This window comes from Pseudonaja textilis, chromosome 2 (assembly GCF_049901715.1).
Source record: "Pseudonaja textilis isolate UNSWEBS1 chromosome 2, rPseTex1.2, whole genome shotgun sequence".
NCBI classification, from domain to species: Eukaryota; Metazoa; Chordata; class Lepidosauria; order Squamata; family Elapidae; genus Pseudonaja; species Pseudonaja textilis.
Genome location: NC_141991.1, coordinates 235,891,363 through 235,913,835, shown reverse-complemented (window position 1 = coordinate 235,913,835; position 22,473 = coordinate 235,891,363). Strand labels below are relative to the sequence as shown.

The 22,473-nt window shown below is 36.2% G+C and overlaps 1 protein-coding gene across 1 annotated transcript in view; it reads right to left on the bottom strand.

Annotated features, from left to right (window-relative positions):
* Positions 1 to 15,319: 15,319 nt before the first annotated feature.
* OXCT1 (3-oxoacid CoA-transferase 1) overlaps positions 15,320 to 22,473 on the bottom strand; it is a 65,889-nt gene continuing 58,735 nt past the window's right edge. Inside the window, exons 16-17 of the mRNA XM_026716103.2 lie at positions 21,518 to 21,619; positions 15,320 to 17,795 (exon numbers count right to left, since the gene is read on the bottom strand). Of these exons, the coding sequence (XP_026571888.1) occupies positions 17,760 to 17,795; positions 21,518 to 21,619 (138 nt within the window). The 3' untranslated portion in view covers positions 15,320 to 17,759. The remainder of the gene's footprint in view (positions 17,796 to 21,517; positions 21,620 to 22,473) is intronic.

The following is a 22,473-nucleotide window of genomic DNA, read 5'->3' as shown; positions in this document are numbered from 1 at the left end:
AATCTGCCTGCCTGCTTTGCCTCAGTTTGGGTAAAAGTTGCCCTTTTTAATTTTAAAAAAATAATATTCACATAAATATTTACAATATTTACATATAAGCCATGCCCAGCCAGTTACATGACCACCAAGCCATGCCCAGTCAGCAAGCCACACCCATCCAGTCACATGACCACCAAGCCACACCCACAAATTAGGCCATGCTTACAGAACTGGTTGTTAAGAAATTTGAATCCCTCCCCTGGATTCAGGGTTAATATGTGTGCCAGGAACAGGAGCTTAGTAAGTGTGATACAGTAGCCTTCTAGTCATATGACTACCAGACACCAATTTATTTATTTTTATCCCACTTTATGATTTTTATATAAGTATTGAATAGGACTAGGAAAGAATAGAATAGAATAGAATAGAATAGAATAGAATAGAATAGAATAGAATAGAATAGAATAGAATAGAATAGAATAGAATTGGAAGGGAACTTGGAAATCTTCTAGTCCAACCCCTTGATTAGGCAGGAAACCCTATACCATTTCAGATAAATGGTTATCCAATCTCTTCCTTAAAACTTCCAGTGTTGGAGCATTCAAAACTTCTGGAGGCAAGTTGTTCCACTGATTAATTGTTCTGTCAGGAATTTTTTTCTTAGTTCTAGGTTGCTTCTCTCCTTAATTAGTTTTCATCCATTGCTTTTATCCTGCCCTCAGGTGCTTTGGAGAATAATTTGACTCCCTCTTCTTTATAGAAACCCCTTGTTATTTATGAAGTCAATTTGTTATTTTGACAAATTATTGACTTATCCAAGTCACATTGAATATCAACCATGGATTTGTTTTCCTTTCAAAATACATCACAAAGTTGCCCACAAAGTATGGGCAAAAGATAATTTCCAACTGCAATAATTGCTATTCAACTGACAAGCTGCTTATGGTATCATACCAACCAATTCTGTAACCCTATTTGTAGAAAATTTATGGTGGCTCTACAGACATCAAAATATTTTCCACTCTCATATTATTCAGGATAATCATCTTATATTTCTACAAGTATCAAATGAACTATTTGAACAGCTTCTCATTCCTTCTCTTCAACCAAGGCACTCATTTTTATGCAACTCTATAACTTCCCTTTTTCCTTCTTTGATGACTGTATGGAAGTGATTTGCCATTGACTTCTTCCTGGATGCTTTCTGATTTTCCATAACAGCATTTGTTCAGGAAAGATAAGAGGATATGAATTTAAAGTGACAAAGCTCTGGTATTTTTTCACAGAAGTGAAAAATGGATGGCCTAATGAAATATGTTCCCTTCTGTACTCTAAGATCCTTGTCTCCTTTCATTAATTCTGCGTCCCTCTTTTATTTCAAGCAGACATAACCATTTTTGGATGAAGGAAAATTGGGTGAAGAACAAGGGAAGTTGTTTATGTTTCTTTAATATTAAATTTGAAAACCAGATCAGCTAATATGATTCTTTCCCATGAATTTTAGAATCTTTCCCCTCTTCCATTTAAAAAAAAAAATAGTTTACTGATGTTTAGGGGTTACATAGACTGTTTTAGGGGATATGTGTAGTGCTATTGTCACAGATTTAGGGATAGACTGCAGAAAATAAAGAAAATAAAACTAATATCACAATAAGAGCTAATTTTTATTTTGTATTTGTTGCCACACTTTTGCACATTTTTGAATGTGTGTGTGAACACAAGTATTTACACTTATATATTTACCAGTTTAAAAGGGGATCTGTTTTATTATCATATGTTTATGAACAAAAATGATGAAGAACTTCAAGCTTCAATGACAAAAGAAGCAGATGTGCATGATACAATTTATAACACCACATCTGGATTGAATTAGAAGGACATGGCAATTATGAATAACAGTGTGGTTAATATATTCCAAAGGAAATATAACAAAGATGAAATAATTCATAAACAAGATGCTTGTCGATGGAAAAGCATTGCAGCTATTATTCCTGGCAAGATCATGCTCTCTGAAGTAGAACTGCTCTAATTGTATTCTTGTATTCGAGAAATCTGATAGAAGACTGTTGACAAGCTGTGTCTCAAATGTGGAAGTCTACATTTCTTGCAGTATGCATTCACCAAAGGTCACATGAAATGTTAATTTGAAATAAATAATACACTTTTTGAAAAATGGCTCAACTGAAGCATGACTGAAAGAGCAGATACCAAAATATAAAGATGGTCTGAGCATCAACCAAGGAAACATATACAGATATGTGTTCTCAGGTGTGCAAAAAAGAGAAGTAAATTCAATGTTCCATAGAAGACAGATTTGGAAAAAGAACCAGCAGGGACAGGATTATACAAAACCAGATAGTCAAACTAAATGTTAGAAAAAAATTAAAAACAGTTAAAATAGAGTAACAGCATTAAAATGCAGCAGGTTCTCTTCTGGATGTCTTTGAGAGGAAATCGGGCATTAGGATGCTTTCATTTGAGCTCTTGCACTAAACTTGAGATTGGATTCAGTACACTTGAATGATCCCTCCCAATTTGTGGTTCTATGAAATCAGTGAATTTTCCTTGAATCATTTCTTGGAGATGCCCTTGGATAGCTCTCAATAAAAGCCATTGCTGGCATACTATATTTTCTCTCTCTATTTTCAATAAGTCATGCCTAACATAATGATTTTTTAAAAAATAAACATTACCATTATCATATCATAAAAAACTATGCCACCCAAAACTCAGGTTGTGCTCTTCTAATTGTAACAGTCTCTTATTTCTTAGCAACAGTCATTCTTTTATCCATACCAAACAGCACACTGAAAAATACAATTTGAAATCTAGCAGTCTCGGCTTTCTCTTATCTTTTCAACCATGGAGAATTTTATATTTAATTCTTGGTTTCTTGCCTGCCACCTAAACTGTCTCTTATCTGACCATTGCATAATCTGTGGCTATTTCTCCTGCCTCTCAAGGACATTCTTGCAGACCATAACTTTGAAGGAGATTCAAGTCCCACCTCAGACACAGAAGCTGATTTAGGACAGATCCTCTCTCAATTTATTGAAGGATTGTTAGTGAAAGGAAACTTGTGAGAAAGGAGTGATATCTATATCCCCATAGACTGTAGAACAGGGGCCCCCCAAACTTGGTAACTTTAAGACCTGTGGACTTCAACTCCCAGAATTCCTCAGCCAGCAAAGCTGGGAGTTGAAGTCCACAAGTCTTAAAGTTGCCAAGTTTGGAGACCTCTGCTGTAGAATATAAATCTAACAAATAACATGAAATTTTGTGACAAGGTACTACAGATAATCTGGTTTGTGCAAGCATCTTTCATTTTCCCTGATGTAGAAATGAAGGAGACAACAAGACTCAGCCAAGTCAAATAAATGGCACTATTTGATAAGACATGTAAGTAAAAATCTTTTTCCAGCATTGTCAATAGACAGAAAATGCCCTCTAAAAGTACAATCCAGGCTCACTGAATATATAATAATCGAAGATTAGCTTAATAAACTGCAGGAATGTTGAAATAACACTTGAAGCCTTTTCATGACATTTTATCATGAGGATAATCATGTTCAGCAACTCTTTATCGGAATGCAAATGAATTTAAGAATCTAATCTAACCATCACTTTTTTAAAAAAGAAAAAAAGCATAAGAACAGCTATTAACAATTTAATCCATCTTAGAAATACCTTGGCTGCCAAAGGTAAGGGAGAAAAAAACAGGTAGACAATTACTTGGAAAGCTATTATTTTTAAAAAAACGTGATCTCTACGGGTAGTTCTCAATTTATAACAGTTTATTTAGTGACTGTTCAAAGTTACAACGGCAGTGAAAAAAGTGACATGACCGTTTTTCACAGTTATGATCTTTGCAGCATTTCCCATGATCATGTGACCTGCCTTCAATTGAGGACCTGTATACTGCATGAGTCAAAAAGTGGGCCAGGAAAATATTTACAGACCCCTCACATCCTGGACATAAACTGTTTCAACTCCTTCCCTCAAAACGACGCTATCGAGCACTGCACACCAGAACAACTAGACACAAGGACAATTTTTTCCCGAAAGCCATCATTCTGCTAAACAAATAATTCCTTCAACACTGTCAAACTATTACAAAGTCTACACTACTATTACTGTTAATCCTCTCATCACTCCTTATTACACATCCCCTCCCACTTGTGACTATGTGACTGTAACTTTGTTGCTTGTATCCTTACGATTTATATTGACTGTTTCCTAGCATGATTTGATTGCTTATTGTACCCTATCACTATTATTAAGTGTTTTACCTTATGATTCTCAACTCTTGACGAATGTATCTTTTCTTTTATGTATACTGAGATTATTTGCACCAAGACAAATTCCTTGTGTGTCCAGCCACACTTGGCCAATAATGAATTCTATTCTATTCTATTCTATTCTATTCTATTCTATTCTATTCTATTCTATTCTATTCTATTCTATCCTATTCTATTCTATTCTATTCAGGTGTTTGGCAACTGTTTTCTACTTATGACCTTTTCTATGTCCCAGGGTCATGTGATCCCCTTTTGCAACCTTCTGACAAGCAAAGTTAATGGAAAAGACAAGTTCACTTAACAACCAGTTACTAACCTATCAACTGCAGTGATTCATTTAACAACTAGGGCAAGAAAGGTCCTAAAATGGGGCAAAACTCACTTAACAAATGTCTCACTTAACAACAGAAATGTTGAGTTCAATTGTGATCGTAAATTGAGGACGACCTGTACTTTTCAAAACTGGGTTAGATTAAAACTATGCTCCACAAAGCTAGTGCTTCATACTCCAGGAGTGTGAATCCAAAGACAGCACACTACACCATGGAAAAATGAAAAAGAGGAGATTTAATAATTACAGGTAAACCTTGTCTTGCAGCTATTTGTTTAGCAACCATTCAAAGTTATTGACAACACTAAAAATGACTTATGACTGGTCCTCACACTTACGAATGTCATAGCATCCCTAGCACACATGCTCAAAGTTTGTATTTTTGGCAATAGGCATATATTTATGATAGATGCAATATGCCAGGATCATCTGATTGTTATACAGTATATAACCTTCCCAGCTGACTTCAGCAAAATAAACGGGAAAAACTGTATTCACTTAGCAATTATAGAATAGATATAAGATTCTTTATTAGCCAAGTAGGACTGGACACACAAGGAATTTGTCTTTGGTGCATATGCTCTCAGTGTACATAAAGAAAAAATAAAATATATTCGTCAAGAATCATAAGATACAACACTTAGTGATAGTCATAGGATTCTAATAAGCAATAAAATCATACTAGGAAACAATAAAAACAATATAAGTTGTAAAGATACAAGCAACACGGATATAGCTGTTAATGGATATAGCCATTAAGTGGGAAGAGATAGGTAAGGATAAGTAAGGATGAGAAGAATAGTAATACAGTCTTAGTAGTTAATTTAACAGTGTTATGAAAATTAGATGTTTAGCAGAGTGATGGCATTCGGGATAAAAACTGTCCTTGTGTCCTGTTGTTCTGATGTGCACTTAACAAGTAAGTTTTGACTCACTTAACAAACGCAATGATTCACTTAACAACCATGACAAAACAAGGTTGTAAAATCAGGCGCAACTCACTTAATAATCACTTTGCTTGGCAAAAGAATATCTGGTCCCAATTATGGCCATAAATTGAGGAGGGCTACCTGTACCTGCAACTTGATTTCCTAACCAATTATTTTAAAATGTCCAAATGAATTCCCACTAGACAGCCCAACTTCACTCTATTGTGTGTTTTTCAATTATTGGGAGTTCTCAGCAATGGCCAGTCTAGCAAACTAAAATGAAAGATTAATGCTCAATATCTGGAGAATGTATAGGTTGAGGAGGACTGCTCATAAGTGCTGTCCCCTTGAAAAAATATCCAGGATTATGTGATTTTGAAATATTGAACCCTGACAACGGTACCAATAAACAGTTTTGTCAGCTCGTAATGATTGCTAGTGAAAAATCATTTTTTATTTAATTTGCTTGCAAATGAAATATGTCCCTGTTTAAAGGGACAGGTGCACTTTAAGAAGTTCCATTGGAGAAAGAATTGGCCTTCTTCTTTAAAGAGAACAGAAAAGAAGACACCTCAATACAGAATGTTTGGGACACAATGAAGGCCTATGTTGGGAGGCTTGATAATAGACTATACAAGAAAAAGAACAACAGGAAAAGGCGAACTCTTAAAGCCTTGGATGATGAATATAAGGGACTTGAAAAAGAATTACAGAAAATGCCGCACAGAAAAGATGTTAAAATGAAACTGGATATAACTAAACATAAAATGGATTTAATAGAGAAAGAAGAACTGGCACAGAAAATTAGGAATGCTAAACAGAATTATTTTGAGGATGCAAATAAGCCAGGTAGATGGCTAGCATACAAATTGAGAAAGGAGAAAGAGTCGAGGAAAATACCGCAGTTAATAGACTCCAAGGTAAAATTTGTTATGGCAGCAAAGAAAAAAAGAGATTATTTATGATTTTTATAAGCATTTGTATAAGAAAGAAGACATTGACGAGGAGAAAGTTAAACAATACCTACAGAATGCAAATCTACCTAAGATACCTAAAGAGATTGAAGAAATGCTAGAAAGTAATATAACAATGATGGAGTTAAGTCAAGCACTTAAGAAACAAAATAATGGAAAGGCACCAGGTCCAGACGGGTTTCCTGTAGAATTTTATAAAATCTTTCAAGAATCACTGTGTATTCCACTGTTAGAAGTTATGAATGAAGTTATGTTAAAAAAGATGATACCTAAAACATGGTCAGAGGCTTACATTACACTTATTCCAAAAAGAGGAGGCGGACCTACTGCAAATCAAGAATTATAGACCGATTTCTTTACTAAATGCAGATTATAAAATTTTTGCTTCAATATTAGCAGAAAGACTTAAAAAGTACTTGAATAACTTTATCCACCCAGACCAAAATGGGTTTTTGCCAAAGCGTACAAATCAGAGACAATATGAGAGTAATTCTGGACACCCTGGAATACTATGAGGCACATCCTGAAAAGCAAATGGCTTTGATATTTTTAGATGCTCAAAAGGCATTTGATAACGTGAATTGGAGATTTATGTTACTTTTAATGGAACAGATGGGCTTTGCTAGAAGATTTATTCAGGCAATAGAAGCAATTTATAATGAACAAACAGCTAAGGTAATGATGGAGGGAGAATTTACAGATCCTATTAATATAAGAAAAGGCACAAGACAAGGTTGTCCTCTTTCTCCCTTGATATTTGTATTGACTTTGGAAGTGTTGAATAGAAATATCAGAGAAGATAAAACTATAAAAGGAATGAAAATTAAAAAGGAAGAATTTAAACTACAAGCCTTTGCAGATGACCTAGTCTTTATCTTGAAGACCCTATAGAAACAGCCTCGAAACTGTTGGAAAAGATAGAGGTCTATGGGGAGGTGGCTGGTTTGAAAATAAATAGAGATAAAACAAAGATTTTGTCAAAGAATATGTTGCTGAAACAAAGGGAAGAGTTGGCAGAACTGTTAAAAATTCAAGTTACAAACAAGGTTAAGTATCTGGGGATATATTTGACATCAAGATGTAGTACATTGAAGGAGAATAATTATATTAAACTTAAACAACAGATAGCTCAAGACTTGAAAAATGGGAGAACTTACAATTGTCATTAATAGGAAGGATTTCAACAATTAAGATGAATATTTTACCCAGAGTCTTATTTTTGTTTCAAACAATACCAATTAGGCTTGGAAAAGAATATTTTGAGGATTTAAATAAAATTGTTTTGAAGTATATATGGCAAGGTAAGAAAGCAAGAATAAAGTTAAAGCTTTTACAGGATGCTAGATTTAGAGGAGGGTTTGGACTGCCTAATTGGGAGTTGTACTACCAAGCTGCAAACTTGACGTGGGTTAAAGAATGGATAACATTAAGGAAAACCAGATTGTTGACATTAGAAGGTCATGATTTGTTGTTGGGCTGGCATGCTTTTTATGGTACAAGGAACTAAAACACAGGGGTATTTTAGAAGGCATTATATACGGGGAGTCTCTGTGGTTGAATTGGGAGAAGATAAAAAACAGTGTTATTTGAAAATTCCAGTTTGGTTATCGACGATAGAAGCGTTTTCTTATCCTATAATCTATAAAAAGGAACAAACAGTTAACTATGGGGAATTATTAGATGAAAAGGGTGAACTTAAATCGATGCAAAAATTGGAAGAACAAGGTATACGGATGAATTGGTTTTCATATTTGCAAATATATTCAAAGTACTATGAGGATTCCAAAGCAGAGGGATTTTATGATAAGCAAACTGACTTGGATAAGATTTTGATGGGTACTGATGAAAAGGTGATTAAAAAATTGTATGGTTATTTATTGCAAATTAAGCTTGAGGAAGAACAAGTTAAAGAAACTATGATTGCGTGGGGGAGGAATTTTGGATATGGGATTGATTTAGAGAAATGGCAGAAATTATGGTCGCAAAATTATAAAATGACAATGTCTACAGCCTATAAAGAAAACTTGTATAAGATGTTTTACAGGTGGCATTTTCCCCGACAAGGATAGCAAGAATGTTTAAGAACAACCAAAAATGCTGGAAATGTCATCAGAAACCTGGTTCATACTATCACATGTGGTGGACTTGTGAGGATGCTAGAAAATATTGGACTAAAATCCACATGTGGCTGGAAAAATGACAAAGAAGCATATAGACTTGAAACCGGAGTTTTTTCTATTGGGAATACTACCAGATACTTATAGTAAAGAGTTGAAATATTTGATTGTAAATGTATTGACTGCTGCTAGGATTGTATTTGCAAAAATTGGAAAAATGAGAAAATTCCATTGCAAGAAGAAGTTGTAAAGAAAATTTTGGAATGTGCTGAGATGAGTAGATTGACTTTTGAAATTAGAGAGCAAGAAGATAAACAATTTTATTTAGTTTGGGATCTTTTCTATCAATGGTTGAATGATGAAATATTAAAATATAAAAGTTAGATAATAAGGAATAATAATGACTTTATTTTCCCTTTCCTTTTATTGGTTTTTGATACTATATTTATATAATAGTTTTCTTTGTTTCTTTCTTTTTCATATTTGGGATAGAATTGGTATGATTATAAGATTTGTTTTAGAATAAAATATTTAAAATATAGTTATCTCATAAAGGCATGACCGAATAAAAGTTTAGTCAATTTTTTTTTTTTCTTTAATAGAGATACTAGGATTTATAAATTTGTATTGATAAGAGTATTATATAAAGTAATTGTAATTGTGACTATGAGGTGAATGCACAAAACCGATGGACCAACCGACTTACGGTGTGTACAAAAATATGGGGGAGCTGATACTTTTATGTTTTGTTGTTGTGTTTTTTATGTTAAAAAAATAATAAAAATTTATATATAAAAAAAAAAAAAAAAAGAAGTTCCATTGATGAAGCCTACAGAAACTTCACTTGGCTCTCCATTTTCTGTCATCCATGACACTTGTTTTTAAGGAAGGTTTTTAATCCTGAGATCTCTTTTCTTGCTATTAGAAGAAACCTTGAGCTGCCATTTTGCTTTGCCTGTGATCAACTCAACACTCCCCCTTTGGGTGGCCCATCAATGACAAAGGAGCACACGGCATTCACTTTAACATCTAATAAATCTTTTAAATAAAATAATGACATAACCGCTGCTGATGCAGTTCTACAGAGAAATTATTGAGTCTGTCATCTGCACCTCTGTAACTGTCTGGTTTGATTCTGCAACCCAACAGGACAGACACAGGCTGCAGAGAGTAATTAGGACTATAGAAAAAAAAATTACTACCAACCTGCCTTCCATTGAGAACCTGTATACCAGAGGTCACCAACCTTTTGGACCTCAAGGACCACCCAACTCATAATTTTAAATCCTAGGGACCACTAACCAGTTCTGTGGGTGTCGCCTAATTTGAGGGTGTTGTTTGGTGGTCATGTGATTGGCTGGGCATGGCTTGTATGTAAATATTATAAATATTTATATAAATATTGAATTTTTTATTTAAAAAAAGAGCAACTTTTACCCAAAATCAGGCAAAGCAGACAGGCAGATTGAGTTTCTCACAGAATCACAGATTCATTCAGAGATCTATCTATCTGCCATCGGCTAGCTCAGTCTGTCACATAAAATTTACTTGCTGTGAGTCTGCATTGAATAATAGAAACTTCAGTCTTAAGGGAGGTTCGTCTGCTTAAAAGCAGAGCTGAAGATCTAAAGACTAGCTAGAAAGCAAGAAATCCAACCGTTTCCTGCTTCCTAGCTAATCTAAATCTCCCGGCACAGCAGAACAGCTGATGGTTGGAAAAAGGAAAAATAGCAATTTAGCAGGCAAGTTTGCCGGGTAAGGAGTGAGTGGGCAGGAAGGGTTCCTGCGAGCCATATGGGCAGCATAGCCTTGTGTTTCTGCGCAGCCTGGATTAATTGCTTTGGGGGGGGTGCTCTGGGCGTGAGATTTCTCTGTGGCCCACTAAAAATTTCTCACAGCCCATCGGTGGGCTGAGGCCCACCAGTGGGCGACCGCTGTATACTGCATGAGACAAAAAGAGGGCTGTGAAAATATTTACAGACCCCCCACACACCCTGGACATAAACTATTCCAACTGCTTCCCTCAAAACGATGCTATCGAGCACTGCACACCAGAACATCTAGATACAAGGACAGTTTTTTTCGGAACACCATCATTCTGCTAAATAAATAATTCCCTCAACACTGTCAAACTATTTACTAAGTCTGCATTATTAATACTGTTAATCTTCTCATCCTTCCTTTCACCCATCTCCTCCCACTTGTGACTGCATGACTGTAACCTTGTTGCTTGTATCCTAACGATTTTGACTGTTTCCTAGTATGATTTGATTGTTTATTGCAGGGTGTTCCAACTTTTTGCAAGGGGGGCCAGATTTATTGATCTGAAAATGTGTGTGGGTCGACCATTCAGCCTGACATTCTTTGAACCATTAACATTAAATGGGAAAAACGCTGGCTGGTGAGAATGACAGGCTGAGCCGGTGGAGAGAAGAGGCTACAGGCTGCTCGAAATTTGAAAATGGGCCTCAATTGGCCCCTGTGCTGGACTTTGGACATGCCTGGCTTATTGTATCCTATGACTATTATTAAGTGTTGTACCTTATGAGTCTTAACGAATGTATCTTTTCTTTTATGTATACTGAGAGCATTTGCACCAAGACAAATTCCTTGTGTGTCCAATCACACTTGGCCAATAAAGAATTCTATTCTATCTAACAGCACAAAAATGAATGAAATTATTATAAAATGATAAGAAATGAATCCAACACAAAAATGGATGTATAAGATGGTTATCTGGTTGCACACTCCATTAAATAAAGGGCGAGAATGAACCAACTCGGGATATTAAACTTGCGGCTGACAGGCTGGATGCGTCACACGCTGACCACGCCTATCTGTTTAGTGAAGGGGGAAGTCACAATATGTCACGTGACGTGATGTCATTTGATACCCATGAATTAATTCATCTACAATGTCTGAAGACTCAGAGTGATGTACTGTAACATTAAATTCATGCAGACTCATGAGACTGATAGAGTTAGCATACTCTATAGTGAAAAATGAGTAACACTTAGGATATTCACTGAAGCAATAACAATACTGTGGTTGTTGCAATAAATAAATAGAGTTAAGGAGATTTGGGCCCTAGCTACTGTCAAAGAGGAAGGTTTATGTTTTGTTCCACCCCATTGCTCCCAAACTGTACAGCCATATTATTTGCTTCTTTAGGAAATAAGCTTGCTATAGTTATCAACACCACTGACCTGTTATTGGCCTTGCAAACAAGGCCCTTGGAGAGAAGATTCCATGTGCTCAGTACTCAGGAACAGCTTGCAGGTTTGACTACATCATTTCAAACTTTCCCCATTTTCTTTGCTATGAATTGGGATGCAGTGTCAGCAGTGCTTAAGATAATCGTTTATTTTATTTTATTTATTTAGTCAAGTATGTATTAAATAACAATATAAACATGATTATGAATACATGAAATGGATACAAATAAAAAGGAACATTAGGACAGGGATGGTAGGCATCTTGATGCGCTTATGCACGCCCCTTACAGACCTGTTAGGAATGGGGTGAGGTCAACAGTGGACAGTCTAAGGTTAAAGTTTTTGGGTTTGTGGAAGAATCATATCACAAGCCTCGAAACAGCTAAATGGGAATGGTGGGCTGATACATTTAGGAACCCAGATTGGATAGTGGATAAAGTTGCCATGGCGGGGAGATTCTTTCTGGCCAAAATTTCAGTGTGATCGGGTCTCTGTGATTTTTTTCATTTCCTTAGCCTGTGATCATTCACTGTCTTATTGTAGGATTTTTAGAAACTCAGTTGAAGCACCTTTTCTTCCTTCCATCAATCTGATGGGATAGGACAGTTGACCATTGTCAACATCCATTAGCACGCGTAGCAACAACACACTTTCTACTTCTATTCTGTTGTTAAGCATTTGGGAATGCTTTCCCTCTGGTAGAGCAAATAATACCTAACAAATAATATAAACTTACTCCAAGAACAACTGTATTTCAGTGATTTTTTTTTTTTTACTACTCAGTGTTTTATAGCTGGAATGGTTGTGCCATGTGAGTAATCCTGCATGCAGTCGCTTCAAACCAGGAAGCTATTTAATCTAAATTGTTATCTTTTATGCCTGAAGGAGCTGGTTGATCCTTTCAGTCTTCCTAATGTCATTGGTTTTTATGTGTCTCTATATTATTTTTCCATTCAGTGGCTCAGTTCAAATGATCCCTTCATTTTTTTTGCATAATTTTATTAGATATTTTTAAAAGAAGATAAAAACTCATATAAAGGGAAAAATTGCAACAAAAGAAATCAAAGAGAAAGCTGAAAGTGCAAAAAAGGAAAGAAAAGAGAAGAAAAATATAAAAGAAAAAGGATACAAAATAGTAGTTTCCAATCTAATTTACTATATAAGTTATACAGTAAGTACAATTATAAACTGACTTCTTACTCTATGGTTACAATATAACTCTCTTCCAGCTGGGGAGTTCTGGGAATTGAAGTCCCAGAATTCCCCCACATAGTTGTGTGGACTTCAATTCCTGTCTGTTTTATGTAAAAAATCCATCAGGCGTTTCCAGTCAGCAATAACTGTGGACAAATGATCCCCTCACAAGTTATATTCTACTAAATGGCATTTCTTTTTTTAAAAAAAAATCCTTTAGGCAGGTTGGAAAGTAAAGAAGCTGTAAACTCCAATTCTGCAAGCTGAAAGAATCTCAGATGTTTTCTATTTCTATTGGCACAATACACAGTAAACTACTCAACGGATTTTAGCTTAGCATGTTGTGCAAACGCAGGCCATATGGGCGGCTAATGACTCAGGGTGTGGCAAACCAAGAAAATGTGGTTGACTAAATCATGGATAACTGTATCATGTGAACAAAGCCAAAATAGCCTTGCTTTAAATACACCCCCGAGTAGCTATTTCTAAACAAAAAGCAGGATAACCATATGGTGCGCATAATATTTAGGCTGGGTAGTACAAATGTTCCACAAGCCACACAGCTACAGGAAATTAAAACTTAATTCACAATATCACATTGCTAGGCTAAGCAACCCAAGTTTATGTTCACCTGATGACCTTAAGCAGTGTTTCACACTACCAAGCATATCCCAAGCATACTCAGCAAATTTACTTCCAAGTAAGCCCTACTGAAATCAAGGCATGCAATTGCTCTGGAACTTCCTGGGGGTCATTTAGAATTAAAAGAGTTACCATTTTGGATGGTAATCACAAAGACCAAAATTGTTTTGGAAGTTTAATCAGAGATACGTAATCTACTATCCCTCAAACTTAATTGGTGGCCATTATTACTATGGCAAGTAATAATATTCCTTTTGTTCAAATATATACAGAAAATTAAAGCATGTTTAATTTTTTGCCTAGCCCTGGCTAGAGCACTTTGTCCTGGCCCCATCCAATTGTTCAAGATGCAAGTCCAGGCACATCTCTCAAATGCCCGAAACAGCCATTGGTTTCCAAAGTAGTGCACCACTTCATTTTATGTCTTACATATTGGCAAAAAAAATCAGAAAATAAAATACAAGCTGAATAGTCAAGATCTTGTTGATGATCCAAGCTCTGTAAAGGAGCTTGGAATACTCATCTCTAATGATCTAAGTGCTAGGTAACTACATAGCCAAAAAGGCATTAAGAGTTGTTAACCTAATCCTACGTAGCTTTTTCTCTGGTAATATCACACTACTAACTAGGGCATTCAAAACATTTGCTACACCAATACTTGAATACAGCTCATCAGTCTGGAACCCACATTATGTATCTGATATTAGCACAGTTGAGAAAGTCCAGAAATATTTCACAAGAAGAGTTCTCCGCTCCTCTACTCGTTGTAGAATACCTTATGCCACCAGACTTGAAATTCTAGACCTAGAAAACCTTGAATTACGCCGTCTTCGGTCTGATCTAAGTATGGTATATAAAATCATACATTGCAATGACTTACCTGTCAATGAAGGCTTCATCTTCAACCATAACAACACAAGAGCACACAATAGATACAAACTCAAGGTTACCTGACTTACCTGTCAATGAAGGCTTCAGCTTCAACCATAACAACACAAGAGCACACAATAGATACAAACTCAAGGTTAACCGCTCCAAACTTGATTGCAGGAAATACGACTTCAGCAACAGAGTGGTCAATATCTGGAATACTCTACCTGACTCTGTGATTTCTTCCCCAAACCCCAAGTATTGATCTCACCCCTTTCCTAAGTGGTCTGTAGGGGGCGTGCATAAGCGCACCAACGTGCCTACCATCCCTGTCCTATTTCTTTTATTTTTCTTATATGTACCATTTCATGTATTCATAACTATGTATATACTTATACCTATTATCTTGTAAGCAATTGACAAATCAAATTAATCAAATCAAATCAAATATGTTTTTTAAGAGACATGGTGACGCAGTGGTTAGAATGCAGTATTGCAGGCTAATTCTACTAATGCTAAGAGTTCGATCCTAACCAGTTCAAGGTTGACTCAGCCTCCCATCCTTCCAAGGTTGGTAAAATGAAGACCCAGATTGTTGAAGAAAATATGCTGACTCTTTAAACCACTTAGAGAGGGCAGTATAAAGTATAAAGCAGTATATAAGTCTAAGTACTATTGCTATTAAACCTGAATCAGAGGAGCTGGATTGGATGCAAGGCATAAGCATTTCCACCATGCAAGTTCATACTTAACAGAGCACTACACAGCCATTCTGTGTTTTGTTTTTATTATTTTGAAAGTTACATCTAAAAGATTTTGCATACAGTATACAGCACATTCATTAGTCAGTTCACTTTTATTCCTTATCAGTGGGCAGAGTGAAATATTTGACAAATACAAGGCATGAAAGAGAAGGGCCAATAAAGAAACTTTCTACTGAAGGGCAGAAATACTATTATATTAGGTGTACAATCAGGAAGGGTCCCTGGATAAACCGGTGGACCAGACTAGGGGATGAACTCACATATGCACCTTTCCCAAATCTCCAGATGACTTGGACAATAATAAATTCAAATTTTTCTGCAAATTATTCATTCCTATTGGTGCCTCTAGGGTTTGGTACTACTATCAAACTATGGTAAAAAGCCACCACTGCGTCCTGCTAATAATACCTGGTGTACAGATTGCTTCCTTTGAACTTGCCTTCAAAATTGGTTTCATAATAATGTCTGGGTTCAGTTGAAACTTTTTTTTGCACAACTTTATTAAATGTTAAAAATAGAATAGAAAAACTAATATAAATTAATACCTAAGAGAAAAAAAGAATAAAGAGAGGCCAGAAGTGCTACCTATTCTTAATAACTTTCAGCATTTCTTATGTTTTTCCCCTAAACAGTCTTCTCCTGCTGCAAAATGCCTGTTCCTCCTGAGAACAGTGTTTCTCAACCTCCGCAACTTGAAGATTTGTGGACTTCAACTCCCAGAATTTCCCAGCACCATGCTGGTTAGGGAATTCTGGGAGTTGAAGTCTGTCTATCTTCAGGTTGCCAAGTTTAGAAGCACTTTCCCAAGGGAAAAAAATATCACAAGCTGCTTATTGGTCCATAAGCAGGCATTCAAAGGTTCCCATATCACACATAAATTAAGTTCAGCTCTCATCACCCAAAATCTTTGCTTAGATGTTGCTCTCTAATTTCTGCATTTCAGATCAGAAGGACTTCTTGGGAAGAAGAAGAAAAAAAAGATCTACATCCAATTGCACTCCCAAATAGGTACTGGTCACTGAAAACCAACCCGATTCCTTTGCACTGTCACATAAAAAGGCAGGGATGTATCTCACTGGAATGCTAAAGATCTGGCCAAGCTGTAATGCTTCTGCAATCAGTGCTTAGGTAGGAAAGAAAGAAATGAGGAAAGAAGCTTTGACCTGAGATTTTTTTTTTAATCTTTCAGATCAAGAGAAAAAAGCAGGTGCTATCTGCTATTATATGAAAATCTAAAGGAAAAAGTCAAATTCCAAATAGCACCTAGATTTATGTAATTAAAAATCTATGTGAACAATTAATTTTTGGTATTAGTGAAAATATGGAATCCACACATTAATGTATGAATAGGTGCAGCTGAATAAATAAGATTAGTAAAAAGAAAGTTATTGTAACTGCATCATGACAAAGTTCCATTGCAACAAAGCTTCTGGTATGTGCAAGATGAACAATTCATTGTATATTTTTATACAATTCAGGGCTGTACATTGGCAGTTAAATAAACACATTTCTGTGCCAAACCAATCCAACTAAGGGACTGACAGATGTTGTAGCCAGTATTATTCCTACAAATTAAGCAATTTTTTCCCTAATTTATCTTGCACATTTTATCCTGCCAGTAAGTGCTACTGGATAACCCATCAGAAAGTGCTTATATGTTACACAGAACAAAATCCATATATTACTGCAAATTTTGAAAACAAGAATTCTAGACTTTGGGGGTTCTGAGATCTCAACAAGCAAATATATGCTCCAGTCATCTAAACTCATATTTGTACTTCACAGGATGAGTAAATGCTTCCTTTTTATCAGAGATATAAACAGCCCTGTGTAGTCTTTTAGCAATGCAACCCTGAAAATACAGTGTCTAAATATCCAAAGTTCTGATGATTCACAAATTTTTAGCAAACAATATGTGTCTATTTGTATTCAGATCTGTGTTCGTGTCTGTGTAATAGTGGTAGTACCATAGTAGCTAGTATACAGGCACCCTCAAATTGCTTTTCTGCATGTAAAAGTAACATTAGCATAAAAGGAGTCATATATGGCCCTGGACACATTCAGAGGCACTGAAAATGGCTGGATTATTCTGAAGTTGTTAACTATAACTTAACTGCAGTTTCATCTGTTTGGAAAAGTTTGTGCATATTTCAGCATTAGAAGACAAGAGAATGATAATCTTAACTGAGTCATTTTCTCTACTACTGTTTATTAACAGTCAAACCTACAATACTCTAATTAAAAATATCTAAGTACCAAATGAAATTTTGAATTTGGAAACTGTACTGTATTGTTGCATACAAGTAAATGTTGACAAGTCAGCTTGATGACTATTTAAATAAAAACTGCTTTACAAAGACCTCTGAATAATGCATAAATGCAAAAACAGACATTTGATTCCCCTTCCCTGGAAGTATGGAAGAAAGGACCACTCTAAATTTCAGGTTCAAATCTGCTTCATTGGCATGAGGTTTGGCGAAACCTGTTAAGAAAGGAGAGAGAAAAATGAATTGACAGATAATTACCAGCATTGCTGCAGCTCTCTGAAATAGTTATTGATTGCAGCCAGTGACTATCACTCTTCAGTGCTTATAGTGGTGATAACATGACAAAGAAAACACAATGTTTTTGCCACCAATAAAAATCTGAGTCTCAACTTCAACTTTCCAGAAAAGAGAAGGAGAGGAGAAACAAGAATAGATTATGGTATCATGAAGCAGGAAGCTCACAACTCTTACACTTTTGAACAAAGCCTTGCACTGCAGTCACTTGCTTTTTTATTATCTAAGACAAGGTTTTTCAAACTTGGAAAGTGTAAGACTTGTGGACTTCAACTCCCAGAATTCCTGAGCTAACATGACTGGAGGAGGAATTCTGGGAGTTGAAGTTCACATGTCTTAAAGTTGCCAAGTTTGAAGATCCCTGATCTAAGAATACTGATGGGACCAAAACAACTTAGAAATATTATGCTGGATTGGAGTACTAAAAAATAATTTAGAACCCTCATATAAATAGGAGGGAAAAACCTTGCCTTTTCAGGTATATGAACTGGCAGAACAAACACACGTTATGGGAAACAATGAGCATATTGTGAATGCTTACATCTAATTCTATCTTCTATATCTATGGGTTTGGAATTTGGTCCTTCTAAACTAAACCCTTATGTGGACTTTAACTTCCTGCATTCCCCAGACAAAAAAGGCACTGCAGAGTTGAAGTGCCTTAACCTGGAGGATGCTCAAGTTGGGATGTGTTTATTAATTTAGACAAATAGCTTTTGCATTTGCAGAGTTCATTTTTTTTCAATACTCCATTGTATCATAAGAGATTAGTTTGATATCAGCTACTACAAATTGATGATGGAGCAAAATTTAAGGTAAGCCGCCAGTATCCAGAAACCATCTGCCATAATAATGAACAGTTTTATTGGACACTATTTCAAACACTCAAAAAGTACTGTGAAAATTCTATTTTTCATGAGAAAAAGGATTCAAGAATGAAGACAAGAGCAATTACCAAAAACAACAATGTTGAATAAAATAATTAAAAATAAAGACCTTGAATGATGGGCCAGTGCTCATTTTTGGCAGAGTGGGAGAAAGCGCCCCATATCGCCCATATGTTTATTTACAGAGTCCCATAGATTCTTGAGTGTTTTCTGATTTCAACCAGGTCTGGATTAGAAAGCACAGCATCCCATGTCTGGTGTGAGTATAGTCTCACACCTACATTTTCATTCTACTACTCTGATTTGGATGTGGCAAAGTAATTCTCAAAGGTAAAACAGACCCAGCAAGATTTTATGTTTTCTCTTTCAATTCCTGGTTTGCCCTAATACCAAAGCTGTCGTGTCACAAATCGCTTTCAACTCTTAAAAAAATGTCATCATCTGTCTTTAATCAAATAAGATTGGTGTCTACACAACAATGTAATCACGACATGAGAAATGTTAAGGGCTGGAGGCAATAAAAGTTCTAGCGCATACTGATGTCCATGTATTTCAGCAGAACAGAACAGAAATAAATGTATACATTGATTATTATACATCAGTTATGAACAACTATCTCCCTTTTCTGAAGCAAACAAAAAGCTTCCAATAGCTTTCCTCAACTTTGTGCCCTCCAAATGTTTAGAACAAAAGTTCTGGGAGTTGGTCCAACACATCTGGAGGATACTAGATTGATGAAGTTAATCCATGTGTAGATTGGTTTCTGTTCTCTTCCATTAAAATCCTACTGAGTTCAGTTGGACTTAAAATACATAAGCTTAAATAGCAAATGTGTGGGCAAACTTCTCTTGTCTTCTCTCAGCAGTAGTCTGGCAAAGACCACATGGTCTGAAACAAGCAGTCAATAGGCCTTCAGCCAACACTGGTGTCATTATTTGTCACACCCTTTTTTTTTCTTTCTGACATGTTGTCTCCCCACTCCTACCCATAAACAGTAGGCATCGAATTGAGACAAAGAGCTTTTAACAGAGAGGTTTGATTGATCTCTTCCAATGGATGAGTAGGTAGAAAGACTGAAATTAGGCCAAAGTCACAGGCAGCTTTGTCTACCCTTTCCAGATCTTTCTAGCTGTGATGGAATGCGTACCTGCAGAAATGAGGGAGAATTTTCATCCTGTGTTTTCTTCCTATAAGTCATATTCCTTTAAAAATTTATGCTAAGGCTGTAAGCCTTTAAATGTCAATAATGTGTTCTATCAAGCCATCAATTTTTTTTCCCAGAGATTCAAGGTAACCACCCTAGAATCTCAAGATACTATATATTTAATAGGTGAGAAAGTTATGGTTTTAGTTTGGCAAGATTCTGTCCATTAGGTATAAGCAAATAAAGGACTGAACACGACTGGATTTATGGGTTTGGGTTTAATGTTTAGTTTATGTTTAAACTAATCCAGTTTAAGACCATTTATTCCACTGTTTCCATTTAATTTTCTAGAGCATAATTGTGTGTTATGATTTTTACCATGCTCTGTGTTTCCCTGAAGAATTTAATTTAGATATTTCAGCATATTAGTGCAATTTAGGAAATGATTCTTTCTGGTCTTGTTTGTAAGAATGCATGGCAAGATCTCATGGCTATCACTAAGATATTGCTCTCCACAAAAGCATACAACTAATACATTGTTACATAAAATCTTAAAAAGAAGGGTAGTCCTAAAACTATGGGGTTTTTTAATTAATGGCTTGATGGAACATATTATTGACATTTAAAGGCCTACAGCCTTGGGTAGCATCAATTTTTAAAGGAATACGATTTTTAGGTAAACACACAGGATCAAAACTGGTAAACTTTCAGCAACTCATTAAGGCCAAGACCCCTCCTGTTTTTGCCTGTAAGTTTGTAGCTGCAGGCCAAGAAGCTGTTGTGTCTTGTTGGGCCAGATCTGAGGCTTGGGACTTTAGTTGCTGAACCCACAGTTTATAAAATAGTGCCAGAAAGTGGGGATGTTGATCCATGTTGCTACCCAGCTCAATCTGCTACTTTTATGTATTTTAAACATGTTTATATTCCTATAATCATCAGTTACTAGAATCTTGTTTCACAGCATCATATGAATGTAATAAAAAACATGCAATCATAAGACAACACTGTACAGAAACATTATAATATTGCCAGAAGATTGACTCACTCTAAGTCAAGCCAATTAACCATCTTTTCTAAAAAACTGAAATAGATAAATTACTTTCCTCCCCTTAGTCTGGAAAAGTTATATCACCACTGGACTTTTTTAAAAACCCAGTACTATATCAACTGTTAACCTTTGTCATTCATGTTTGAAAGGCCACAGCCTGCATTGCACAAGGCCAGGGATATCAAACTCAAGGCGGTACTTAGATGCAGCCTGTGGGACTGACCTGGAAACAGTGAAGGACTGGCCACAGTGCCTCTGCTGGCAAAAACAGAGCTCCATTTTTCCTGGCAGAGGGTTGTAGGAGGCTGTCGCAGCCCAAAATGGAGATTGGGAGCCTATTTTCGCTGGCAGAGTGTGCGGGCCACCACAGGCGCCCCTGACATGAGTGATGTCAAGCTGGCCACACCCACCCCAACCCCCCCCGAGGTCAAACACAACCCTCATACGTCCCTCAATGAAATAGAATTTGACACCCCCGCACTAGGCCAAGAGTAAGGGACTAAGAGAATCCTGTCTTCGTTAGCAATTTATTTCTCCTCTATATTTAACTAGTTAGAGACTTACAGTAAAGTCAGCACCGGTGCATTTTTTAATCTCATCTACAGACTCGCCTTCCCAGATCTCAATCAGCGTCAGTCCTTTTTTCTTATCGACATTAAAAACCGCCTAAAGGATTGAAGTAAGTTGTAAAGAGGTTTAGTTAGAATGTAAAACTCTGCTGACCTAGAAAGTTGATTCAAATTCTGAAAACCAATCCCCGCTCTCGAGTCCTGATGTATGGTTGCCTGTTCCTCTGTTTTCCTACACTTATGATTTTCCTTCCACCTACTTTAAAAGCAGCATAAGCAATTCACTCACTCAAGAAAACTGGTGTTGATACTACAATTCCCAAACTCATAGGACATACTGTACTTGTTGCCAGATGATGTCACTATTAATTGCTTGGTGGGGAGAGTAAGCATGGGCGGCCAACCAGACGAAACAGAGTTAAGTATCTGAAAGTAATTACATTATATTTAAGTTCATAGTATGTAAAAACCAGAAGAGTGGAAGGAAGTGCTAAACTCAGTTATTTCCTTGACAGGCTGGTTTTTAAACTGCCAAGAGCTTTTTTGCACAACTATCAAGATATCCTTCCCTGTTCCTCACCAACAATTTGTAGATGGTATAGCCTGGCAACAGTGAGATGATAACAGATTGCTATCATACGGTATGAAAAAGGAGTATTATAGTCCTTGAAACCTGTTGATAAACACTACAGAGCATTAATGAAAGGTTTAATTCAGCAGAACAGTCTAATATTTTCCCAGAAAACTGGAGCCAGGTGGGGAAAAGAAGCTCTGTAGGAAAATGGAAAATCACACAAAAATAAATAGATCTCAAATCCTTTAGCTGTCCCACCATTGAACCAGTCAGAAATCTGTATTCTCCAGCCAAGAGCCCCACAGGTGGTCTGGGATTATAGTTCTGAGCCAGCAGAGCCAAAATCTGCCAAGCCATAAATAATTAGGCACCCTGAA